The 21,088-nt window shown below is 35.0% G+C and overlaps 1 protein-coding gene across 5 annotated transcripts in view; it reads left to right on the top strand.

Annotated features, from left to right (window-relative positions):
• Positions 1 to 16,397, top strand: part of ZNF326 (zinc finger protein 326) — a 35,563-nt gene extending 19,166 nt beyond the window's left edge. For all 5 annotated transcript variants that reach the window (XM_061411281.1, XM_061411284.1, XM_061411282.1 and 2 more), the window contains 6 exons: positions 3,054 to 3,165; positions 4,979 to 5,126; positions 6,278 to 6,377; positions 10,058 to 10,188; positions 11,236 to 11,331; positions 15,222 to 16,397. In XM_061411281.1, coding sequence (XP_061267265.1) covers positions 3,054 to 3,165; positions 4,979 to 5,126; positions 6,278 to 6,377; positions 10,058 to 10,188; positions 11,236 to 11,331; positions 15,222 to 15,560 — 926 coding nt within the window. In that variant the 3' untranslated portion in view covers positions 15,561 to 16,397. The remainder of the gene's footprint in view (positions 1 to 3,053; positions 3,166 to 4,978; positions 5,127 to 6,277; positions 6,378 to 10,057; positions 10,189 to 11,235; positions 11,332 to 15,221) is intronic.
• The last annotated feature ends 4,691 nt before the right edge of the window (positions 16,398 to 21,088 follow it).

The following is a 21,088-nucleotide window of genomic DNA, read 5'->3' as shown; positions in this document are numbered from 1 at the left end:
CTGCGACCCCATGGACTGCAGCCCACCAGGCTCCCCCGTCCCTGGGATTCTCCAGGCAAGAACGGTAGAGTGGGTTGCCATTTCCTTCTCCAATGCGTCAAAGTGGAAAGTGAAAGTGAAGTCGCTCAGTCGTGTCCGACTCTTAGTGACCCCATGGACTGCAGCCCACCAGGCTCCTCCATCCATGGGATTTTCCAGGCAAGAGTACTGGAGTAGGGTGCTATTGCCTTCTCCAAACAAGTCATGATAGGCTTCAAATAATTATTTAAAAAAGAAGGTGGAAGGGAAGAAGCAAGGAGGCCTGGATAAGTCCTCTTTAAAATATGTTTTTTGTATATTTTTGGATACTGACAGTATATTTGTTTTGTTCTTTGAATTTCATTTCTATTTAAATGGCTTCAGGATTAATAAATGTATCCAAGTTGACAAAAGGATTGTATCAATTGTTAGTAAACTAGCACTTAACTGAATGCTTACTGCACACTAGGCAGCAGTGTGTTAAAGGGCATAACAGGCATTGCTTGTGTAATTCTCACATCAGCCTGCTCAGATGTAGGCAGTGTACCAAACCCCCTACAGCTGAAAAACACAGGAACAGAACAGATAAATTTGCTGCCTGGGTCAAACAACTGGCAAAGCCAGGGTTTATTCGGGGCAAGTCTTACTCTAGAGACCCATCAGGTAAAGCTCCATGTGATTATAATGGAAAATTACTTTGTATTACTTTGTATTATATTATCCTTATTTAAAACAACTTTTTTTTTATAATTACAACATTACAGACATTTTAATGTATCACATCAAAAATATGGTATTTGAAATGGCAAATATTGGATTTTTCCTCAAAATTATGAATTATAATCCAAAACTCAGTAACACTTTAAATATTATTTTTAAATCTACTTTCCTGCCATGCTTTGCATTGGACATCTATATTATTTAGTAAAAAAAAATAACAATATTCTGGAATTCTGGAAACCTGATTAGAGTGTGTGTTAGTAGGAATAAGTTTTATACTGTTACTTGATGGATTGTTATTTACTGAATTGTGTACTCTAACTATTACTAGAATAGGCAATTCAGTTGATCTTCTTGGGATAGATTTCAAAGGTGTATTTTGCAGGTATAGTTAAATAAATATTACAAAATTTGATATAGATACTTATTTGTCACTAAAGCAGATATATGTGACTTAACTTTTTTTTTTCTTTTTAACGAAACTTGAGAGTAGTGTAGTATATAACTTAAGAATGAAACCAAAATTCTGTAGTCAAATCAGGCTTTCACTGTCAGGCATGAGGTAGACATTCTGAATGGTAACTGCTGAGTATTCAGGAATAATAAGTCTTGCTACGCTATAATATATAGACTGTATGATTTGTTGAAATGCAGTAGGAAAGGAATCATTCAGTCATTTGGATAGAGGTACAGTGTATATCAGCTTTAGCATGTGAAAGGAAAATGAAATTGCTTCTAGTTTAAGGTCATAAACAACCAGTTTTTTCCATAGAGTGAGGGTTTGAGGGAAACCAAAAGAGGATATTGAAAATGGTTAATAAAATAGGAACATATGTTTAACCTCTTATAAAATGATGAAAAATAATCTAGATATTGAATTTTAAGGTATTGATTTTATATGGTTTTGAGACATCCTGCTGTATGCATAGCACGTACTTAATATTTGTTTATTGTTAAGTTCATGAATCCCCAGGTGTTCATGATTTTGTATTAGATATTTTTCCAAAGGTAATCCAAAAGGATAAACAGTGAATAAAAGGAAAAGTTTGAGGGCAGATGAGTTGTTTTTAAGTCTAAAATTAACTATATTGTAAGAAAGAACCTTTTTTTTCTTTACTACAATGAGATATTACTTCCTATCACATATGAAGTTGATGGTCTTGACAAAAAAGAGAAAATAACAAGTGATGACAATGTGGGCACATTAGAACCCTTATACATTACTATGAAAATGTAAAATGATGTGGCTGTTGTGGGGAACAGTTCAGTGGTTCCTCTAATGATTATACGTAGACTGACCATTTGAACCAACAATTCCATTTCTACATATGTACTTCAAAGAACTGAAAAGAAGTATTCAAACAAAAACTGTGTACAAATGTTCATAGCAGCATTATTCACAGTTGTCAAAAGGTTGAAAGAATCCAGATGTTCATCAGCGGATGAATGAATGAAAAGGCAATGTGATGTATTTGCACAATGAAATATTATTGAGCTTTAAAAAGGAAGGAGGTACTGATACATGATACAACACATGGAAGAGCCTTGAAGACATTATGCTAAATAAAAGAAACCAGACAAAAAAGGCCACATATTGTATCCTTCCTTTTATATGCAATATCTAGGATAGGAAAATCTGTAGAGACAGAAAGCAGATTAATAGTTTTACCAGGTGCTTTAGTGACTTCTCTTTGGACTGATTAAAAAGTTCTGGAACTAAATAGTAGTGATGGTTGCATGACCTTGTGATAAACTTAATGTCACTAACTTGTACACTTTGAAATGGCTAAAATAGTACATATTTTTGTATATTCACATTAAGACATGTTTTGAGAAAAAGAGGAAGAACCTGCTTTTAGAGTTTATTCATTTTAAGAAATTTTAAGAAAGCTGCTATAATACTGAGTTTTTGCATCCAAGGCGCTCTCTCTAGTGCTCACTGTTTTTCCACTTTCATGCAAGGTCAGGTTATTTGTCAAATGTTTGCCAAGGTGGGATAATTCAAAATTATTTTAGGTAATGTGGATATTATTACTTAAAATGAAGAAAAGAAAAAATGAGTGGGTCTAGAGAAAAATAATGCAGCAAATAATAAACATAGGTGAGAAGTAAATAGACAGAATTTATGAGGAAGGTATTCATGTGAATGAAGTTTCAGAAATACTGAGTAATCTCAAACTCTGATTTTTCTGGTGAGTTCAGTTTAGATAATGACCACCAAATAAATCATCTGTCTGTAGTTTATGAATTGGGGACTGGAAAAGGAGAATGGAGAAGTGATTTTTAGTTTTAACTTTTTTTGCCTGATCCCCTAGCAAAAACTGATCCTAAAAATGAAGAAGAAGAAAAGCGGCGAATTGAAGCTCGGCGAGAGAAACAAAGACGCAGAAGAGAAAAAAACAGTGAGAAATATGGAGATGGATACAGGTTTGTGCTTAGTAGAGTCAGAAAATTGGACTCATTAAAAAACTGTTTCCAGGATTTGAGGGTGGGAAAATTGAATGAAGATGGCCAAAAGGTACATGCTTCCGTTATATGGTAAATAAGTTCTGGGGATATATTGTACAGATGATGACTGTTGTTGACAGTACTGTATTATATATTTGAAATTGCTAAGAGAGTAGATCTTCAAGGTTCTCATCACAAGAAAAAAATTACAACTAGTGAGGTGCTGGACAGTAAAATCATAGTGCTCATCATTTCATAATATGTGCATATATCAAATAATTATGTTGTACATCTTAAACTTACACAATGTTATATTTTTTAAAAGATTTTAAAAATCAAATTTTAAAAAAGATTGTATTTTTAAAAAAATTATTATTGTTGGTGTTTTAACCTGGTATTACAGTTACTCTACAGTCATGTAGAGTTAGCCTATGTTTGCTATCTGTCTCAAGGATATCGACAGATATGTTCAGTTTGCTACTCTCCACCTCCTCCATAACTATTTGCTCCTCAAGGTCTAAAAGAATGCTTTATTACTGTCCTTGAGACTTTCAAGCCGCTGACCATCACTCTATATAGATTTTACAACTAGAATTCCTGGTTTTTCTTTGTGCACAAGCAATAATCTATCTGGCCAAAAGAGATTGTGATGTTTCATTAATTTTATGATACAGACTGATTTCAGAAATGCGATCAGAAAAAATATGTCTTAGAATCAATAAAATACTATGTTTAAGCATCAAATAAAAAAAAACACCTAAACATGTTTCTTAGAAAAGGCAGATAAATTAATTGGGATGTGAAAAAATTCCTGAGAGTCAAATGAAGAGGATTGATCAAAGATATATAGGAATGATTTTGATTTTTTGATATTTACAGTCATCCCTTGATATGCATAGTGAATTGGTTCTAGGATCACCACCTCTTCTACGCAGCCTCCACATCCCCAACCCCTTGGAAGACCAAAATGTGAGGATGCTCTTTGAGGGTTCTCACCTCGTTAAGATTAGAAAACTAAGACCCAGGGAATTTAAGTTGCCTAAAGTCACATAAGGGTGCTAAGAAATAAACCCAGCAGTAGATTTCAGATTCTATACTCTTACTCAGGAAAATAAATATAATAGTACTCTAAGGAATTAGGTGGAAAATGGAAACTCAAGATAAAGAAACCCATTAAGAGAGTATTGTCATAATTTGAAAAAAAGGAAGTAACAGGGATATATGAGATAAGAATAATTAAATGGGAGAAAAGGGAAAATTCATTCTGGAGTGACTCTTGAGCCTTTCAATGAGTGCATATGTCCAGTCCAGGCCTGTTATTCACCCTGAAGTGATTTTTGATCATCTGAGAGCTCTAATAGAGTGAATTATGGTTTTCTGGTGTCCTACCTACCTTTGTTTCTACTTCAGTGATTTGGAAGCTTGAAGATAGAAGAGTGTAACGTTAGTGGAACTTTGGAACTTGATACTGCTTGAAGTTTGCTTTGGCTTTCTGATCTAGACTTGAAGTGGATAGTTAGGGTTAGATGAAATAGGTCCACTGATTCTGTTTTTCATACCCAGTAACTCCAGTGTGGTCCAGAAAGGCCAATTAGTATGATGACAGTGTTGTCCAGACAGGTACTTAAATGCTATTTTTTTTCTGACTTGAGCTAAATTTAAATCAGCCATTACTTGGAGGAGAGGAAATCATTTATGCTGGTAAAATTGATTTCATTGGTATAGCCTTATGAATGCTTTCTAAGTAAATAAGGTAATATTTAAAGAAAAACTTTTTTTTTTCCCTTTACAGAATGGCATTCACATGTTCATTTTGTAAATTTCGAACATTTGAAGAAAAAGATATTGAACTCCATCTGGAAAGTCCTTCACATCAGGAAACATTAGATCATATTCAAAAACAAACCAAATTTGATAAAGTGGTTATGGAGTTTTTGCATGTAAGTAGTTATTTTTGAAGTGAGAGGCACTTGATCTGACATTTGAATTCTCTTAGATTTTCATCGTTACCCATAGTTCCCCTGTTCTATGTTTCTAAGAATTCAATTTACTGTTCACTTAAAAAAAGTTGTGTTAAACTTAGCTTAGAAGTAGATGTGAATTCCTCTTTCATAGATTATAGATTTGTGATTTGAGAGTACCTTTCACATTTTTTACAGAAGTTTCTGACATGTGTCAGGAAAATTCCTTTAACAGCTGTTTATTGATACCAAATCAGCTATCGTCTATTAACAGGCTTCTATGTACCTGATGTTGTGCTGGGTATTTTTCTTCATATTTCACTTCAACCTTATACCAATTCGTCTTTATCCTAAAAGATTATGCTCAGAGCAGTTTAGTGACTTTCAATAAATGGAAGTCTGAATTGAATTCAGAGCCAGAGAGCCTGATTGTTTAGCGTCCTTTATCAGGATGTGGTCATCAGTTCAACAGTTTTTCTCTAATACTTAAGAGCAGGTGCTATGCAGGCACAGCACCTGAAGACACTGAAGACACAGACATTGCCTTTAGTGAACTAACAGTGATTGGAAATCAAACACACACACACACACACACACACGCACACAGATAACACTATTAAGTAGAAGAGGCCTGAGTGATAGTGTAAGTAGAAGTGACTTGGAGAAGGGTAGGATAGTTTGGGCCAGGGCTGGAGCTGGACTGCTAACTGTACTTGCAATTAATTTGGGCAAAAGAGATGGAATTGTTAGAAGGTTAGAAGTACAGTGATCCTGTATCCTCTGTATCCTTGGAGAATTGTGTACCTTAATTAAATTTCTTCTGTAATTTTGTTTAACTGGTTCCTGTCATTTAGGACATAAGTATTCACTTGCTCTGAGATTTCTTGTCTATTCCAGCTGTCTTTGATCTCCCTCTCTATATATATGCCTAAAATATTAATACATCTTGAAAAGTAAATACTTTTTGTAGTTTCCTGGTACTTCATTATAGTCCTTTCAATTAGATTGTAAGCGCCTTGAAAACATCAGTTTTATATAACAGGTACTATTATTTTTCATAGGCCAAGCATGGTGCTGGGCCTATACTGTGTATTCACTAAAAACTTTTTGGATTCTATTTTGTTTTCTAGGAATGTATGGTAAATAAATTCAAGAAAACATCTATTCGTAAGCAACAGACAAATAATCAAACAGAGGCAGTCAAAATAATAGAAAAGGATGTTATGGAAGGTAAGTTAACAAATTGATTTAGAAATTTACATATATATTTTATATACCATAACCTATTTCATTGTAAATGATGCCCATTAGAGTGATACAGTACATAGTCATATATGGTAGGTCTGAGTGGGTTATCAGAAATGAACTCCTTTGATTCCTGTTCTCATGCTTACAAGTTTATCACTACCTTCTCTTACGTCTTTCACTTCATTTCCTTCATAGAGAAAGTATCCGCTTTGCCTCTAATGGAAGATACAGTCATCCCTAGGTATCTGAGAGAGAGAGGTTTCAGGACCTGCTTGAGGTATCAGAATATGCAGATACTCAAGGCCCAGAGTTGGTTTTCCAGTATTTGTAGATGCAGAGGCCATGGATACAGAGGGCTGCCTGTACTTGTATATGTCATCTATCTCTCTTATTCCTTCTCATCTCCTTAAAGACTTCTGCTCAAATCGTGAATTCTTCTCTTCTGTTTTTCAGTCTTTCCTTGTCTTTTGATTTTGTCTCTGAAGCCTATACACTTACTTAAACAAATTAAAAAAGACCTAAAGAAAAAGAAAAACATAGACACTAATTCCTCTACAACCTGCCTTTCTCTTTAAACAACCACACTTCTTTAAGCATAGTCCTCACTGTCTCTTTCTTCATTCTCACTGCTTTACCCACGGTGGACAAGTTTCTGCTATCGTTAGTGTACTGAAACTGCTATGATGGAGGACACCAACACCAACTTCAGTTTTATTCGGCAGCGTTTTCCACTGATAACTCTATTGTTTATGAATCTATTTCCTCCCTTGGTTTCTGTGGTACTCACTGCCTCTCTTTACTCCGTTGTCATTTTTACTCTTTGTGCTTTTCTTTTTCTACTAAGCTTTTAGAAGTTGATATTTTTCAGTATTCTGTCAGTCCTGTTAACATTTCTCTATATATTTCTTCCTGATGAATTAATTTATATACAGAATTTAAATCAACATCTATATGTTGATTACGTATAGATTTATATCTCCAGCACAGATATCTCTTCTGAACTCCAGTCTCCTACATCTAGCTGCCTACTGACATCTCTCTTTAGCAGTCTCACAAATTGAACATACTAAAAAAATGTATCCTTCCCTTGAGTATCCCCCACCCCATGAAGAAAACAAGACAAAATTTAACAGGTATCTCCTTCATTTATCTTGGAAAGTGGCCCTATCAATGCCAGAACTGTGCAGTTAATCTTAGTACTTAGATTTGCTTTACTATGTCTGTAGTATTTTTGTTCAGTCGATTCTCGATTCTATCTTTTGAATACGTAACAAGTCTGTTTTCTTTACGTCTTTTTTAAATACTGAATTTGTTTAAATCTTATGTGTTCTATTTTTCTAATTAGTTTCCTTCCTTTCAGTCTTACCTCTTATTCTACTACATGATTTTATTACTTGAAGAATTTAAGTAATAAAGTGGCTTCCGTATCCTCCACAGAATGAAGTTCAAATTCCTAGGCATGGCATACAAAGCTCTTCATGATCTTGGCCCTGCTCTTTTTCCCTTTTGTTCCTTCTTTAGTCTGTGCCCCAGCAATACTGAATTACTTGCAGTTCCCAGAAAGTGCCATTTTCTCTTAGATCTTTCTTTTGCATAGACAGCTGTTTCTCTGGGTCTGGCGGAGGTTGGTTCTAGGACCTTCCTGCAGATACCAAAATCTGTCATGCTCAAATCCCTTATGTAAATTGGGTGTAGTATTTGCATATAAACCATGCATGTCTTCTTATATACTTTATTTTTTAGACATTTTCTTCAATCTTATTTTAAATTTATTTATTTTTGATTGGAGAATAATTACAATATTGTATTGTTTCTGCCATATTTCTTATATCATCTCTAGATTACTTACGATACTTAATATAAATAATTATCAGTGTGGAGTTTTGATTTTTTGGAACTTTTTAGAAGGTTTTTTTTTTTTTTTTTTAATATTTTCTGTCCATGGTTGGTTGAATCTGCAGAGCTGGAACCAGCAGATATAGATGGTCACCGTATAGTACCTTACAGTATTACTTCAAGAATGACATGTGAAAGATCATGAAGATCTTTTTATTTAGTTGAAGCTGCATGTTATCTGTTGTTTTCTTAATCAAATGTCATGATAAATTCAGTTGCCCAAGAAAGAGCCAAATCAGTTTTTCTCAACATAAAAAAATACATGATTCTTTAAAAATGATATAATTCTAAGGAAACTGGTGTGTTCCTAACAGTTTTTCATATGCAGCATTTAAAGAAAATTCCTACGAACGTACATACAACTTACTGCTGCTGCTGCTAAGTTGCTTCAGTCGTATCCGACTCTGTGTGACCCCATAGACAGCAGCCTACCAGGCTCCTCCATCCCTGGAATTCTCTAGGCAAGAACACTGGAGTGGGTTGCCATTTCCTTCTCCAATGCAGGAAAGTGAAAAGTGAAAGTGAAGTTGCTCAGTCATATCTGACTCTTCGTGACTCCATGGACTGCAGCCTACGAGGCTCCTCCGTCAATGGGATTTTCCAGACAAGGGTACTGGAGTGGGTTGCCATTGCCTTCGCCATATAACTTACTAATTTAACATATTTACTAAAGTCCTATTATGTGGCTGGCACTGTTCCAAGGAACCAGAGATACAGTGATAAGCCTGGGAGCCAAAGCTGTTATTTTCTTTCTGTTGAGATGTGTAGAAATCAACAAATAAAATAGGTTTTAAAAACATATAAAGTAGCCTTCACTTGTAATAACCCTCAATCACTGTTTTTAAGATCTAACATATATTTTTGTCTTTTATGAATCCAAGTTTGACTTCTTTTTTCCGTCTCTACTCACCCACATTCATAAGCATGAAAATTCTTATTTTACTACAGAGTCAACATTTTTATATTATATTTTTTGGGGTTGAACTTACAGGCCTCAGAAAATCATTGTATAAGATGAGTAGGAAATATAATGTAATTATACTTTATAATTTTAATCTTTTATCCATATAGTTTTTTAACGTCCCGTAGACTGTAAACCAGGAGACACTGAAACAAAGCCAAGGACATAAAACAAGGTGTAAAAATGTCATGTATTGAAATCCTAGTCTGTTCTCCTGTCACTGTGTAGTTATGTTAGAAATCAATATCAAAAGATACTTGAAAATAACCCACATATTTTAAAGTGCAATGTGACATTTACCAAGAGAGATCTTTGACTTAGCTATTGAAAGCCTCAATAAAGTTCACAAGCTGAAAAAACACAGGTGATGATTGTAGAGAAGAAAACATTTAAATGAGAAATTAATATCAAAATGAGAGATGAATATCAAAGATACTTTAAAAACCTCATGTATTTAGAAACTAAATGTCCACTTTTAATTGATGTGTGTATCTAAGCAGCCATAACAAGGAAACTATAACAAAAATGAAGAGAGAATTTATCAGGTTTTGTTACATGCATTCTGAAGCTGCTCAGTGCAGCTAAATACCATGTGGAATCTTGAATAAAGTATGAAAGCAAATAATTATCCTTTCATTTTTAATCTATGCAGATTTATGAGATAAGGTAGAAAAACTCTATACTCTGGTCCTTTTTTTTGGAAGAAGGAGTATAAATCATAATGGAAATGAAATAGTGAAAACTTGATTTGTCAGAAGTATATGAATCATTGCTTTTCTTATTAATAGTTGCATTTCTTTTGTAGGTGTTACTGCAGACGATCACATGATGAAAGTAGAGACTGTTCACTGCAGTGCTTGCAGTGTGTATATCCCTGCTTTACATAGCTCAGTTCAGCAGCACTTAAAATCTCCTGATCATATCAAAGGAAAGCAGGTCAGTTTTAATCTACCTTAATGAAGTCAATGAATTATTTATTTAATCCCTTATTGCCCTTTAAAGGCTATTGTTTCACACCTGCCTACTTGTGTACAATCCAATTAATCTCATGAGTGACTTAGTGTAAAGATACTTAGAGAGGCAGTGTAGTATAGTGGTTAAGTGTAGTATTGTGGGCTCCAGAGCAAGACTTCTGTGAATCCTGGTTCAGTACATACATACGTTAAGCAAGTAATAAACTTTTCTTTGTCTAAGTTTCCTTATCTATAAAATGAGGATGGATAAATCTTATGTGATTAAGGATTAGTTTAATTAAAATGTAAAAGGCATCTAAAGTAGTACCTGGCACATAGTATGTATTCACGAAATCATAGCTGTTATTGAACTGCTTTTTTTATTGTTAACATTTTTTTAAGGTAGTGCAAAATTGTTTTATGAGTGTGTGTTTGTGTATTTAGAACAAAAAAGAAAGACTTGTTTTTTGATGATTGGGAACAATAAAAAGCCAGTTACTTTCTATTGTTACATTTTTAGTAGAATTTACTCAGAAATTCTAGGAAAGTTTTACTATTTTCTTCTTGATTAGTATTATTTTGCTCCTATGTTGGTTAGTTTTATTTAGTCAAATTTATTTCAAATAAAAATATTTATTTTGTGAGAAATTTGTTTGAAAAGCAAATTAAAAATTCAAGTATTAAAGGCTTTAGTTTGATAGCGTGAAAATTAATAGTTGGAGTAGCTGGGGCTGGGAAAGGTAGCTCCAGAATAGATAGGAGAGAAAGCAAGTGTTTAGTAGACCTGGACTTAAAGAGCATTTAGTGACTAGGTGTTTTTTGTTGAAGTTCACTGGCTTTTTGAATCTTCATTGTTTTAATTCATAGATCATTTGGATTGTAGTCACAATAGCTTTTGTTGTTCTATAGCTTTATTTGCCAGAAATTAAGTCATTTAATTCTAAGAATTTGAGCATGCAGTCATTTTAATTAAGGAAATATTTTTCATGGCATCGTTTTCAGGTGTCTCAGTGTGTTCTGTTTTCCATAGGCTTATAAGGAACAAATAAAAAGAGAGAGTGTCTTGACTGCTACAAGCATTTTAAATAATCCAATAGTGAAGGCACGATACGAACGTTTTATTAAGGTAAGACTTGAGAGCAAAAACTGGGTTATATTGTAATGTTGTAACAGTTAAATATAGCATGGTAACTCTTTGTGATATTTAATATAGCACAAAACTAGGAGAATTTTACTTGATATCATACATACAGGTAAAATGTCTTTTTTCGTAATTGTTGGGATTTGTTGGGGGCAGGAGCAAGACGCCATTCCTTTCTCATTCCCTTTCTAGCTCTGGGTCATTTGAGAGATACACAAGAATCTTGATAGAAGACCCAAATGTCAGCTTTATCCTTGATTTTTTTTTTTTTAAAGGTGACTTGGATGATATGTTTAGATAGTTATTGTGGACTTTCTAATATTTCACTCCTAGATAGACTTACCTCCCCCCAACTTCTGTGACTGCTTCAGCTGGACAGCAGTAGGGTTCGCTTAGTCGACCACATGACAGAGCAGACTAGAATGCACCCTTTCCGTTGCTTAGAAGACATGAAAGAGGGTCTTGATGCCCAAGTGAATCCCTTCTGTCCCCTCTTTTGGTATTCCTAGTGAAGGGAAATTCCTAAGAGGAATGACCTATCCAATTGGAATTTCTTCTTCTAAGCATACCAGTTAGATAAGTCATTCCTGGATAACACTTGGATGGGAAGCAGGAAGTTCAGAAACTTTGCTTCAGAAACAAAGCTCCTGCTCGTAGCATCACAAGACCAGAAGGAAGGAGGTTTGCTTCAGTTAGGAAACTCAGAGGTGAACAATTAGGTAGGTATACTTGGCCTACTGCTTCTCAGGATTTTTGCCATATATTATTCCAGTGATCCTTCTTTACATATTATTCCTCAACCAGATGACTTCCAAGCTGAATATATTTCAGTTCTTTCTGCTTGTTCCAGAAGGCCCTATTTTCTGATTATTGTATTTGGCACTGTTTACTGCACACTGTTTTTAAAAGGTGAATACAGCCCTAATTTGAAATCATATTTTGTTGGAGATATGGTGTCAAAAAGATTAAAGCATCATAGCTAAATTAGGAAAGATTAGATTTTTATTATTCTTGCTATATCACAAACTTGAGAGGTTAATTGTTTCCAATGATGTATGAAGGTAATTTGTAATGAGAAAAGAATACAAAGTAGAATTTCTGTGTAAGGTGTTCAAGCTACACTTTAGAGTGTAGCTTCATGGAATGGGAGATGTTGGGATATCTTGCCTCAAGTACATACTGTGGAGAAAGTAACTTAACTGAGAATCTTCTAGAACCTTGTTACTCCACGCAATCCAAGGATCAGCAGCATTGACATCACCCTGAAGGCTCTTTAGACATGCAGAGTATCAATTCATATCCAGGCCTATTGAATAAGAATCTTCATTTTAAAAAAAGATCATAGTTGATTTATACGCATGTTAAAATTCAAGAAGCACTGGTGTCTCATTACTCGGAGATGCTCTTTGTCTGGCATTTTTTGTCCAGCTCCATTTCTTGCTGTTCTAGAGTCCACAGAAAACTTCAGCTCATAATCAGCTCTGGTCATGGCTTTAAAACACTTCGATCTTTAAGTGCTTAGAATGACAAAATACCGTTTTAAATCTTTGTCCTGTGAAATAATCAGTTCATCAATTTCTCCCAGTTCTCCACTTATATATGTTCTGCCTTCACTCTGGCCTGGACATTCATGGTCAGCCCTTATAACAGTGCAGTGCTGCCATTCTGAAACTCTTTTCTTAATTTTTCTACTGCTTACTAGTTCTCAGCTCTGCCATTTATGGTTAGCTTTACTAACTGTCTTTCCTGCTAAAAATATCATGGAATTGTGCCAGTATTATGTTTGCCAGATTTCACTGCAGTTCACAATAATTTTACCTGCTATCAATCAATGTAATGCGCTTCCTGTAGTGACTGTTTCAAACTTTTCACTCTTCACATATCCAGATTTTATTCTTACTCCTTTCACTTACCATATTCTTATCTCTTCTCTAGCTCTAGGGAGATTGAAGACCACTGGATGTGAACTCTAACTTTTCTCCTTTCTCCTTTAGAATTATGTATTTTTTTTCTCATTGTTATATGCGAAGGAAAATATTCTTCTTTGTGCTTTATCTGTGTTCTTGTTTCATCAGTTATTGCCTTATTTTTATCGGATTTTTTCCTCCATTTATTATCTTACTACTTTTTCCCAAAGAGACATGTTTATGAGTTTCTTAAACTAAAAATGACTGAACTTTTCCTAGACTTTAGCCCTTCTTATCTCTTCTCTTACCATCATACTTGAAAAGGTGGTTTACCCTGCATTGTGCTCTTTACTTCCTATATATTATTCACTCTTTAATCTAGTATTTCCCAATAGGAGGTGTATGATTAGAATCCCCTGTGAAGTTAAAATCAATTAAAAGCTACCCAGGCCCCTTATAAGACCTTTTGAATTAGGGCTTCTCAACTTTTCTGATAAAGATATCTCTAAATGCGTCTTAAATATGCAGATTACCAACCTTCTTTCCTGGACACTTGATTCAAGAGGTTTAGGTCTGAAATTATTTCATTTTGTGCTTCTAGCAAGAGCTTCAGGACTTGATTAAATTAATACAGAGTTATGGACTCTGGGCCAGTGCTTTGAGAGCTTAAGAGGGAATTGTGAAGTTCATTCATGGGTAATCATTGCTATCCAACTTCCATTTACATTATACTTTTGAAACTGTTCTAAGATTACCAGTGACTTAATTTAATTTTCAAATAAAAATTTGTAACATTTTATTGTTTGTTATTTTAAACATACAGAAGTTAAGGGGATAGTACAATAAATCCCTCAGGTACCTTTCCTCAGCTCTAATTATTACCAGCTTTGGTGAACTTTTTCGGTTGTTTTCTACTGTTACCTATTTGCGTCATATAACAGTGTTGATCTATTAATTCATTCTTGAAACTTTGTTTTGCTAGATGATATTTTATAATCCTAAGTTTCTGCATTAAGTATTCATTTTCTAACTTCTGTCCCTGTGTACAAGCTTTTTCAGTAGGCTTTATTCTCAGCCATTTTTTTTTTTTTCTCATTTCCTCAGCTCTGCCCTGGGCTATCCTTTTTAAGACCTGGCTTCACTATTCACTGTGCAAGCAATTCACAAATCTAAATATCTGACTTTGAAGTCTTTGCTCTTCTGAGTTGCAAATTTATAGTTGCCCTTTAAACATTTAGACCTCTTAAATTCAAATTATATATAGTATATACTTGCTGCTTTTCCCCATCTTAATTTACCCATTCTGTCAATGGTGTCACTTTTACCCTTTCGTTTCCTGGGCTATTAGAGTAGCCCAGTGCTAATATTTTTTCTCTTGCTACAGCCACTCAACCTGCATCTTCCTACCTAGTGTGTCTTAAAGTGTAGCACCAGTCTTATACTTCCCTGTTTTAATAACCTTCATTGTCTCTTCATTTCTTATATTATTAATATAGCCTTCTGATATGCTCTAATTTATGAGACATAATCCAGATACATAATTATTTAAGTAAATTAAAATACTAAAGTTGTGAATGTTTAGTGAATTACCGATTTATCTTTTTTAAAGTAAAAGTAAAGTATGATACTTAGTTTGTTTCTGATTTTCATTTGAGTTTTCAAACGTACTGGTTTTCATTTGAATTTTTTAAAGAGAACTTGTAACAGTAGTGCATTGAATACTGATACAATTAATTAGAACATGAATCTTCATCTTCTTTGTTTTATGGAGTATAAAGTACTGACTTCAGCAATATATATGCCCACATTGGTATGAAATAGATACTCAAAAAATATTAAATAGATTTAATATAAGTTGAAATTAAGTTTCAAATAGTATTTATTTTTAATGATATAGCAAATAAAAATTTCACTGATTAAAAAATAAATGCGCTCTTTTAAAAGCTTTTTTTTTTTTCATGTTTTTAGGGTGAGAATCCCTTTGAAATTCAAGATCATTCTCAAGATCAACAAATAGAAGGAGATGAGGAGGAAGAGGAAAAGATTGACGAACCTGTGGAAGAAGAGGAGGAAGAGGAGGAAGAAGAGGAGGAAGTGGGGGAAGTAGAGGAAGCAGAGGAAGTAGGGGAAGGTGGAGGAGTGGAAGGAGTGGGGGACACAGAGGAAGGAGGGGATGTAGAAGGAGAGGGGGAGGTGGGGGCAGTGGGGGAAGGGGAGGGAGAAGGGGAGGGGGTAGGGGAAGTAGAGGAAGAAGAAGCAAAGGAAGAGCCTGTCGGCTTTTCTGTTGACCAAGCAGAAGAAAATTAAATATAAAGTATTAGTCAGTTTTAAAAGAAGCTTTAAATTTTGTCCCAATGTGGAAAAGGGTAAGAATTTCAGTAGTTTAAAATATGAGAGTTAACACCCATGTTGCATGCATTCCACACATTACAGTTTGTTTTATATAATTTCTAAATGTTTGGCATTTGTTTAATAAAATGAAGGTAAGACTATTTTAGTTTAGTTTTTATAGCTACCTAACTTAGTTTCAAGAAATTGTTTGTATAATTTTTAAGCTTAATTTTTATTACTTTATTGGTGTTGAGGATAACAGATGTGTATTGTTAGTATGTCTGTTCTAATCATTTGAACTTAAATGCTGCTCTTGGGAGTATATATTCAAGTGTGCATTAATGTTTTGAATACTTACCCTAGAAGAGATAAGTTGGGCAAGTATTTTGTGCTCTGTGTATTTTTTTACTGCATTGGACATTGAATATAGTAATTTGCGTTAAGATACGCTTAAAGGCTTTTTGTGACCATGTTTCCCTTTGTAGCAATAAAATGTTTTTTACAAAATTTCTCTCCCTGGACTAGCAATTTAAAATGAAACACAATTAATCAAATGACTATATAAAATTGGAATTTGCCTTAATATATGAGTTCATCTTGGTATATGAGTGTTTTAAAATAATTAAATTGACTTGAATTAAAGAAAAAAATTTATTTCACTTTTTTTAAAGTATGATTAAAATATTTTTAAACATAATTTAACTAGAGATCAGCCTGTAACTGACCTGTTTATACTTGTTTTAATTCACTCATTTTCTCTGTGCCTGTGTCAGATCTTGAAATCTTCTTGGAAATACATTTGAATACAAATAATTTTTCATAGTGATGTTAATTCTTTTGTCATGCCTGCTTTTGGCTGAAGAACCAAGAAGCAAACGATCACTTTTTAAAAAAAGAATTATTTCTCTTGACTATTTCTCTCCTTTTTATAGCTCATATGCTTCATACTCAGAAGATGAGATTGATAGATTGTGTACTCAGTCACTTCAGTCATGTCTGACTTTTTGTGACCCCATGGACTGTAGCCCACCAAGCTCCTTAGTCCGTGGGATTCTCCAGGCAATACTACTGGAGTGTTTGCCATGCCCTCCTCCAGGGAATCTTCCAGACCTGGGGATCAAACCCAGGTCTGCTGCATTGCAGGTGTATTCTTTACCACTGAGCCATTGGGGAAGATAGATTGATAGATTGTCTGTCTTCAAATGACTGACTGTGTCACTGAAAAAACTATTGCTCTTATTTGAATCTTAACTCTGGTAAGGAATCTTTTGAGAGGGGGATTCTTCCAGTGAAATTAGCTTCTGAAAAATTTGAGGCATTGGATAGATGAACATATGGGTATGTAATTTTAAGGCATTAAGTGGGTGAATGTATGGGCATTTGTAGAATTTCACAGGTAATCTCTCTTTTTGTGTACAACAGACTTCTAAAAATAGATTTTTTTTAGGTCAATTTGGGTTTATTGTAGTGGACTAGATTCAGTACAGTTCAGTCGCTCAGTCATGTCCAACTCTTTGCGACCCTGTGCATCGCAGCATGCCAGACCTCCCTGTCCATCACCAACTCCCGGAGTTCACCACAACTCATGTCCATTGAGTCGGTGATGCCATCCAGCCATCTCATCCTCTGTCGTCCCCTTCTCCTCCTGCCTCCAATCCCTCCCAGCATCAGGGTCTTTTCCAATGAGTCAGCTCTTTGCATGAGGTGGCCAAAGTATTGGAGTTTCAGCTTCAGCATCAGTCCTTCCAATGAACACCCAGGACTGATCTCCTTTAAGCTGGGATTGGGTGTCAAATAAGAGAAGGTTAGTTGAAGACTAGAGAAATTTAGATCCTATCTAGGAGTCTGTATTTACTTAAAGAGACACCAGAGAGCCTTTGTGCTCTGAAGTTATAGGATTTGATAGATCTTCCTATTTCTCATTTATTTTAAAATTTGGGGGAAGGATTAACATAAAAGGAGACTAGATCTCTTTAGATTAGAATTGCAGCCAGTCCTCTGTATCCACAGGTTCTGTATCTCCAGATTCAACCCACTGCAGATCAAAAATATTTGGGAAAAAGAAATTCAGAAACTTCCAAAAAGCAAAACTTGAATTTGCCAAGCACTGGCAACAATTATGTGGCATTTACATTTTACATAACACATTGTATTAGGTATTATAGGTAACCTAAAGATGATTTAAAGTACAGGAAAAAATGTACATAAGTTATATGCAAATACTGTGTCCATGTTATGGCTTCTCAATTGGTTCAGTGGTAAAGGACCCACCTGCCAATGCAGGAGATGTGGGTTCCATCCTTGGGTCAGGAAGATCCCCTGGAGAAGGAAATGGCCACCCACTCTAATATTCTTGCCTGGATAATCCCATAGACAAAGGAACCTGATGGGCTGCAGTCCATGGGGTCTCAAAAGAGTAGGACTTGACTTAGCAACTAAACAACAACAAAATGTCCATTCTGTATAAGGGACTTGAGCATCTGGATTTTGGTATCTCTGAGGGTTCTAGAACCAACCACTGCAGACACTGAGGGATGACTGTATTGCATTCTTTTGGCACACTAGTAGAGTACTTTTTTTAAAAAAGGGGTCCCAGGTAGTTTGATATGAGAAACTTTTGGAACGATTTCTTTTTAACAAGAGTTTTGTAACAACTTCTAAACATTTTAGAATGAGAGATAAAGAACATCTAAGTAGTAATTTTTGTCAGAAACATGTAAAAACATTTATTCAGATTATTTGCAAAGTATTAATAAAATATATTGTGTTGTGCTTAATTCAGAGGTTTAAATTTTGTATATCTTTTCAGATAATTTGTATATAGGCAGTTTAGTTTGCAGGCAAATTTTTGTGATCCTTAGTGTTTATATTTTCAATATTTTTGTGATATTACATAAATGTAACACTTTAATACACTTTTAACTTCTGTTATCCAAGTATTATTTGTTTTCTTTATCAAAAAGCTAAACATGTAGTTCTGTAACCAAAGAAATTTATATACAACATGCACAGTTGTTTAAACGAGATGCCTAGGGACTAACCTATAGTATTCTCTTTTTATCACTATCTACTTCCAGTGTCCTTCCAATGAATATTCAGTGTTGTTTTCTTTTAGGACTGATGGTTTGAATCCTTGCAGTCCAAGGGACTCTCAAGTGTCTTCTCCAGCACCGCAATTTGAAAGCATCAATTCTTCATCTCCTAGCATTCTTCATGGTCCAACTCTCGCATCAGTACGTGACTACTGGAAAAACCATAGCTTTCACTATATGGACCTTTGCTGGCAAAGTGCTATCTCTGTTTTTTAATATGCTGTCTAGGTTTGTCATAGCTTTCCTTCCAAGGAGCATCTTTTAACTTCATGGCTGCAGTCACCATCTGCAGTGTTTTTGGAGCCCAAGAAAATAAAGTCTGTTACTACTTCCAGTTTTCCCTCTTCTATTTGCCATGAAGTGATGGGACTGGATGCCATGATCTTAGTTTTTTGAATGCTGAGTTTCAAACCAGCTTTTTCACTTTCCTCTTTCACCCTCATTAAGAGGCTCTTTAGTTCCTCTTCACTTTCTGCCATTAGAGTGGTATCATATGCATATCTGAAGTTGATACTTTTCCTGGCAATCTTGATTTCAACTTGTGAGTGACTTAGCCCAGCATTTTGTGTCATGCACTCTGCATTTGGGCTTCCCTGGTGGCTCAGTGGTAAAGAATCTGCCTGCCAAAGCAGGAGATGCAGGTTTGGTCCCTGGATCAGGAAGATCCCCTGTTGAAGGAAATGACAACCCAGTCCAGTATCCTTGCCTGGGAAATCCTATGGACAGAGGAGCCTGGTGGGCTACAGTCCACGGGGTTGCAAAAGAGTCAAGCATGACTTAGTGACTAAACAATAACCACCGCCTCCAGTCTGTCAGGAGGTCTGCGTTTTCTACTTCCTGAATTTATCTGCTCACTCTTCACCTCAGCTGCTACCAACTCCAGTTCAAGTCAGCATCATCTCCTTCCTGAACTATTGAAATAGCTTACTAACTAATCTTGCTTCCACTCTTACCTTGTTAGGATTCAGTTTTCCACACAAAAGTATAATCTTTTAAAAATGTAATTCAGATAATGTTAGTTTTCTGGGGGCTTTTTTGGTACCTGTACAATCCAAACTCCTTATCATGGCAGTCAGGCCTTGTTTAGATCTCTGACTTTATATCATTCTTGCCGCCAGCTCTGATGGCCTTTTTTAGTTTTTTAATGAAACTTGCCTGTCTTCAGAACTTTGCATTTTCTGGAACCTGTACCTGTCAGCTTTCATTAGTAGACACTTCATCCTTAGGGTACCTTAAATGTTAGAAGAGGCTGCTCTGAGGAAAGATAAGGATAGTAGTTCTTAATTTTTGTTAAAGTGCGAATTTAGGGGCACCTGTGCCCCAGATATCCTAGGTCATATTTTGGGCAGTGCTGTGTTTTTAAGAGGTATCCCAGGTGATTCTGTGGGTAGTCTCACTGATTGCATTTGAGAATATTTGTAGTGCTTTTACAGAAATTTTAGTGAATCTACTGAAACTCTCATATCAAAGAGGAGCATTTGTCCTTTAATAAGCTGTTATAAGTTTAAGAGAGTCTCCATAATATTTTATGAAAGCATTGGAATGACCTGTTACAGACCTCCGGAGTCAGAAAAGGGTCTTGTTTTTGTTCTTTCTCCTCTTACTGAATTATTTCTTAGAAGCATTTTATAAAGTCATAATAATAGGAGGAGTGGTTTCTCCATATAACGAGGTTCCTCTTGTGTTATTCCCCTACTTAAAATCCTTCATTGGCTTTCAATACCAGTCAGTGTAATAAACATCCAAATCTTTTAGGGTGGCATCTGTGACTCTGTTTTGTTCCTCTTCTGCTTCTTCAGCCTTAAATATCAGTCTTAACATATTTATATTAACTGCCTCTCCCCATAAACTTTTGAATTTATGATCCTACTTGAGACAGGAGTGGTTTTTAGAGTAGCCAAGATTTGACTATAACCTGACTATATTATAACATCTGGATATTCTATTTATATTCTACAATATCACACTATTGTAGAACATACTTATTTGTATCTTATATTTTATAGTAGTATATAATCATGTAACATAGTCCTCTCTTAGGAATGAGGTTGAGGTAAAAATGAGAAAAGGAAAGATAGAAGCATCTGAATACAGAGTTCCAAAGAATAGCAAGGAGAGATAAGAAAGCCTTCCTCAGTGCAAAGAGATAGAGGAAGACAATAGAATGAGAAATTCTAGAGATCTCATCAAGAAAATCAGAGATACCAAAGGAACATTTCATGCAAAGATGGGCACAATAAAGGACAGAAATTGTATGGACCTAACAGAAGCAGAAGATATTAAGAAGAGGTGGCAAGAACAAAAGAAATACACAAAAAAGATCTTCATGTCCCAGATAATCATGATGGTGTTATCACTCACACTCACCTAGAGCCAGACAAACTGGAGTGCAAAGTCAAGTGGGCCTTCGGA

This window comes from Bos javanicus, chromosome 3, assembly GCF_032452875.1.
Source record: "Bos javanicus breed banteng chromosome 3, ARS-OSU_banteng_1.0, whole genome shotgun sequence".
NCBI classification, from domain to species: domain Eukaryota; kingdom Metazoa; phylum Chordata; class Mammalia; order Artiodactyla; family Bovidae; genus Bos; species Bos javanicus.
This window is presented reverse-complemented; position numbering and strand designations above follow the sequence as displayed.